General features: G+C 49.1%; 1 protein-coding gene across 1 annotated transcript; it reads right to left on the minus strand.

Annotated features, from left to right (window-relative positions):
* Window positions 1-4,990: 4,990 nt before the first annotated feature.
* On the minus strand, window positions 4,991-5,800 carry LOC116824578 (olfactory receptor class A-like protein 4). Its single transcript, XM_032779937.1, has one exon. It carries the CDS (start codon window positions 5,798-5,800, stop codon window positions 4,991-4,993), a length of 810 nt encoding a protein of 269 aa, XP_032635828.1.
* Window positions 5,801-6,233: the final 433 nt, after the last annotated feature.

Here is a 6,233-nt window from a genome sequence, read left to right on the forward strand (position 1 = left end):
CAGACTTACCATTGAAGCCTGAGGTTTTGGTTCTATCTATTGCGGGGAGGGGATGGTCTGGATACACAGACCAGATCCTGGGGTTTGGTATGGGCTGAACTCTTCTAGTAAGACCACTGGTACCATAGCAGGCCCCTTAGAACCATGCAGTATAGGCCCCGGTCTGGATTTCTCTCTTTTAGGTATTTATCTGGGCCCCTATTACTGTAGTATTTGAGCACCTCAAAATGTTTACTGTGTATATCTTCCCAGCGCCTCTGTAAGGTAGGGATGTGCTGTTATCCCCATGTTATAGCTATAAAGGAGATGTGGGGAGACAGCAAGGAAAGGATTCGAACTCCAAAGCAGTCTGGCACCAGAACCACTCAGCCACTTTGTCTGATACAAAGAAATGTGCCGGACTCACCAGAATTTGAACTCAGATCAATGGGACCGATCCAGAGTGCTGATCGTTCCACCATGTACTCGGCTGCTGGCTACGCTGAAGTGCAGCTGCCGCCTGTTCTCATCAGTATAAAGGCTAGAGCTGTGTGAAACATGCTCAGTGAAACTTGCCAGCTTTCACCTTTCATGACAAACTCAAAGCAGATTTCTGGAAAGACCCCTGCAGGTTGGATAGCTTGTGCCTGACTTAATAATACTTAGCAATATCGCAATTTTCATGAGTAGATCTCAAAGCACCTTATAAAGGAGTTCAAGTATCATTTTACAGATGGGGAAACAGAGGCACAGAGCCCAAGTGACATGTCCAAGGCCACCCAGCTGGTCAGTGGCAGAGTCAGGCATAGAACTATTAGTCCAGTTCTGTATCCACTAGTCCACATTGCATCTCTGACTTCTGGTTTTTTCTGTGGTGACAGGGGCAGGTGATAGTTCTGCATGATTTTTGGCACAAAAGTAGGTGAAACCCAGGAGCTGCGAGTGGATTTCACTGAGGTTTCTGGTTCATCCGGGGTGTGGTGTTGGCAGATGAGGTGGGAGAGAACCCATGGGGCTCAAAAGCAATAAAAAAGGTGCGTGTGAGCCCCTGCAAAGCAAACCTGGTGAGTCTGGTGCTGCTGTAAAAACCTGCAGGCTGTATCCTGGTTGCTGTAAATCTGGGTAGTTCAATTGAACTCAACAGAGCTATGCTGATCTACCCCAGCTGAGGATCTAGCTCGTAAAACCCATAGTTCTAGTGCTGATGAGAACTATCTGTCCCTTTATGGGTATATTTTCAAGTGTCAGTACCAAGGAGCTCCCATTTCTTTGCCAGCCCTCTGATGTATTCGATTGTGAAGCACGGGCTGGTTGAGTCAGCTGGGGGCAGTGTACTACCAGCAACCTCCCAGCAAACTGTGACAGAGACATTGCAATCCTCAGACAAGCTAAGCCAATGTCCACCCTGTCGGAACTTCCCTGACTTCAACCGAGTTACATCCAGAGGGATTTCCGCCACAGGATGCTGGGCTAAGTTCCTTCCTGGTATAAGTCAGGAGTGTTTTGAAGGATTCTCTTGGTGTTTGCATAGTGCTTTGAGATCCTGAGCTGAAAGATGCCACAGAAAGGCCAGGTCTACACTACGAGATTAAATCGATTTTAGATACGCAATTTCAGCTACGAGAATAGCGTAGCTGAAATCGAATATCTAAAATCGATTTACTCACCCGTCTTCACCGCGCGGGATCGATCCGCGCGGCTCGCTGTGTCGAATCCAGAAGTCCGGTCGTCTAGCTGGAGTTCCGGAATCGATCTAAGCACGCTCTGGGATCGAGATATCGCGTCCAGACCAGATGCGATATTTCGATCCCCGAGCAATCGATTTTAACGCGCCGATCCGGCGCGTAGTCTAGACATGGCCAAAGGAAAGATTATTAGTATTTCTTTATTATTGTGAAATGCATCCAACCCATTTTATTAAGAGCAACTATGTGTATGGATGAAGAGGTCCAGGATACAGCACCGTCAGTGCCAAAACTCTGTTCTGCAGGCTTTTTCTGTCTCCTGTCAGGCTTTAGACTGATATGGTTGAGCTAATAGAAAGACAAGCTTAGTTGAAGACAGTGGGGTGTGAGTCAAAACATCATTCAGCCTTCAGTCAGGGGGGAAGCTGACTTTCTGGATTCTCTGGAGGCTGGACACACATTCCTTTATAGAACAGCTGTGATAACACAACCCACTCCAATCAAAGCATAGAACTAGAATGAAAAAGCTCCAAGCAGTGTACCTGGTTGTCCCCCCAGCCTGCTCAAAGCCTCATCTAAGTGTCTAAAAAAGAGCATTTTTAGGGACAATGAGCAAATGCCCTGTACTTTCAAGGGGTGTTTTGTTAAAGCAGTGTGAGGGATTTCAGCTGAGTGTCTAGGAAGGATCCATTTCCAGACTGCTTTTCCTTCCCATTCAGTGGGTTGCTACCCTTCATCAGAGACTGGGCAAGAATAATGTCACGTCAACTTCAAGCTCTAGCCATGCTCCCAAAAGAGGCTGCTGCACTAGCACTGGGATGTCTTCCTGCTAGCAAAGGGTTGCGGCGGTTTGTGTCTTAGGGGCTGAGTTCATTTGGGTTCCTGGTTTTCTGCAAGGTTTTATTTTAAATGCACAGGAGCATGATCCTGACAGAGCTTTTCTCCCTATGCTAATATTGATGGCTGCCATCTTGGCCAATAGCTCAGGGATTGAACTAGGTATGTTGACAGCTAAAAGCCTGCGCTTGGCATCTTGCGTTAAAGAGCCAGGCTCTGTAGAGTGGGGCTTCATTAAACTCACATCCTCTGAGAGTCAGCTGTAGAGGATGACTCCTAACACACACTCAGCCATGGGTTAGCGTCAGCTCCTGCACGGGTGGAAATATGTCAAGAGACCAGGCCTTGTATTATCTCAGTCCTGTGGATGGATCCCTCCAGTCAAAAGAAGTGCAAATGCCAAGGCACTCGGGATCTCATGGAAACCAGATGTGTTTTCCTGTCCTTCCCCCTGCTCCTCTCTTGTTCTCATGCTCAGGAAAGGGACAGTGACTGAAAGGAAGGGGATGAAATTTATCCAGATAAAAATGGAGGGTGAATTCCCCTGCCGTGCAATCTATGAGCATGTGACAGGCTCCTTGGGGACATGGCAGCACCTGCATTGCTTGGGACATTTAAGACTAACTGATCCAGGTAAACACTCCTGCACTGACGGAGGGGGCTAGATATGATGAGTTCTTTCGAGTCCAGTCCAAGTAGCTTCACTGATCCATTTTCCTTTGCCTCTGCACCAGGGGATAGGGGGAAATGCAGATACAGTTTTCTCCATATGATTAGAACTGAAAACTACTAAATGGGACATTAAGCATTATGTGTTCCAGACCACAAGCTTCCTATAGAGCTGATGATCTCTCTGAAAAGCTAAGTTGGCATTCCTCCAACTTAAAAAAAAAAAAAATCACTTGACAAAATCTGTTTTCTTCCCCCCTCAGTGCATTGTGGTAGGGAGGGCCTGTGGTCCTGGGGCCTGATCCAAAACCCAGTAGGAGTCAGGGAAAGACTCCTATTGATTGCACCAAGCTTTGGCTCGGGCTGCAATTTTCAAACGGTGTCCAGGTCCTATTGAAATCCAGTGAGTTACATGAGCCAGCTGCTTGTGGTGGGTTTGAGGCAGCGTGATGAGGAAGAGGGGAGGGGCTGATGCCATTGAAGTCAGAGGGATTTTTACAGCTGCCATCACTGTCAGTAGGCTCCTGGCCATAGGAGACAGAGACACAGGACGAGGCTGAATCTCTGCCCTGCACCTTCTTCACCCATTTAGATCAGTGGGTGTGAAATGCTGCCCAGCTGGTTCACTCACATTTGATGCTCATGTTGCACCAGGTGGGGGAGAATCAGGCTGAGTGTGATCAGCTATGGCACTTGTTCATTTAAAGTAAATCAAGGTGGTGGTTAAGCAAGGGGCTCTGTTGCTAAATGGTCTTTACTAACCCAGCCTCTGCCCGCAGGTCAGGATCCTGGTCAAACTGCCTCCCAGCCCTTCTCACGGTTCTAATTTTTAAACAAACCCTGGAAATAACCAATTTTAGCTGTTTTGAAACTCTCCTTCCCTCACCCCGCAACCTGGCCAACTTTTCGGTTGAGCTGTGTGCCCAGATTCGTAGCTGGGAAGTTGAAGGATACACACAGACCGCAGGAGCTGAATAATGCAGTTTTGCAGCAAAATGCCTTCCCTGCGTTAAATGAGAGAAGGGTCTTTGAACTAGACAATTTGGACTCAAATACTCTGAACAGCTACATGGTTTTATTTTTTAAAACTGATCAATAAAACACACAGCTTGGAAATGTGTCAGAATTTGTGTAAAACAAACAGTGAATTCCACTGAAATAAACATACCAACAACGGTGTCTAGGGTTTTCTAGGGCAGCACCCTCTAGACACTCCCTGAGATCAGGGCCCCATTGTGCTAGATGATAAGTAAGTAAGAGACAGTTGCTGCTCCAGTGAGCGTACAGTCTAAATAGACAAGACAAAGAAGTATTATGATCCTCATTTAAAGGTGGAGCAAGGCAGCACAGAGGAAGTGACTTACCTGCGATCATACAAGGGGTCTGTAGCAGAGCCCGAAATTGAAATCCGATCTCCTGAGTCCCAGTTTAGGGCCTGCACCACAAGACCACCCAGCTTAGCAGCTAGTAGTGCTCTGATAATAAATCATTCCTGATCCATGTGTGTTAGAAAGACTTGGCCAAATCCTGAAATCCTCACTCAGGCCAGTAGGCTGTTGTCCTCTATAAGAGCCTTGCATAAGTAGAGAACAGGGAGCTTTGATGGTTACGGATCCAGTGGATAGAGTTTCTTCTGGCAGGAGTTTGCAGCTCCCTGTGTCCCTGGTGCATCCATGCCCGGAACCCTCTTAGCGCGCACAGATCATTCTCCGGAGCTTCCTTCGCAGCTGGCTGTGCCCTGCCAGGATTACCAGGGGGCTCATCCCCAAAAAGAGCGAGGCGCAGAAATTTGCAGCCTGAATCAGGAAGGGTGCGGCGGGCTAGCTGGTGAAGCTGTGATAGCCGACTGCCAGCGTGTTGGTCCCCCAGCAGCCCACAGAGAGAACAACCAGGGCCAGGATGACCTTGGCAGCTCTCCACTCAGAGGCAAACCTGGCCACCCCGTTCTCAGCCCCCATGGCTCTCACGTGCCCCTTCAGTTTGTGCAAGGTGTACATGTTGGTGCCCGACATCAGGACCATGGGCATGGTTTCGTGGATGACTAAGGAAGCTGTGGCATAGGCCGGCCCGCTCTGCTGGGAAGGGAAAGCCCATGTGCAGCCCAGCAAAGGCCTGGTGGTACTGCTCACTAGCACTGGGGGGAGAGTGGTATTCCCAGCTGCATGGCTGGAATACACCAAGGCAGGAAGAGAGTACAACGCATTCACCATCCAGTGGGCAGACACAGCGATAGCTGTGTCCCTGGCCCCTCTGGCTTCCCTAGCCCTTAGGGGATGCTGCTTCCTTATAGTTTGGCAATGGAAGATGCTCAGGCAGGAAGTGGCCCAGGTGCTCATAGCTCTCAAGAGCACCCAGGTGAACATGAAGACCCTACACCAAGCGGCGGACAAGGAGAGCTGTAGCCCCAGGTCAGTTGTGAAGATCAGCGTGTTCCGCAGTGCTGTGAGAAGGAGGTTGACAGTGGAGAGGTTGGCCAGGAGAAGGTCAGAAGCAGCCATGGTGCCATGCTTCACAGTCATGGCAAGGACCGTTAGGAGAACCAGGCTATTGCCCAGCAGGCAGAGGAGGACCAGAGCACCATACAGAGTCACCTGCACCACATTGCCCTGAGACAGTGCATCCGATGTCATTGCTCTGGCATGCCCTGAAAGCCCTGTGAAAGCAACACAAGGCAGATCTGTTATATCCAAGTACCCGTGCCAGCCTGGGAAACCCACCTCTTCCCAGAGCCGGGCACCTTGGCTGTTGAGGCATTCAGAGACGATCCCATCATTATGCCTCCAATCTGTTCTGCTTCTCTGGGATCAGGACAGGGGCTTCACCCTCAACCCACGTTAACGAAGACTCCCAGCAAGGGGCCAGTTGGGTTGGGTTTTTTTTTTATGTGGATGTTATTTCTGGGATCTAGCCAGGGACACACATGGCCAAACTCGTTACACCTGGGCCACTGAATAACCTGAGCAAGGCAACAGCTTTTGGTCACTACTGTCCTAGAGCAGATTCAGAACAGTGACCTATATGTGAAAGGCTCTGGTATCTACCACCAATTCTCAAATCCCAGGA

Source organism: Chelonoidis abingdonii, chromosome 23, assembly GCF_003597395.2.
Source record: "Chelonoidis abingdonii isolate Lonesome George chromosome 23, CheloAbing_2.0, whole genome shotgun sequence".
Taxonomy (NCBI): domain Eukaryota; kingdom Metazoa; phylum Chordata; order Testudines; family Testudinidae; genus Chelonoidis; species Chelonoidis abingdonii.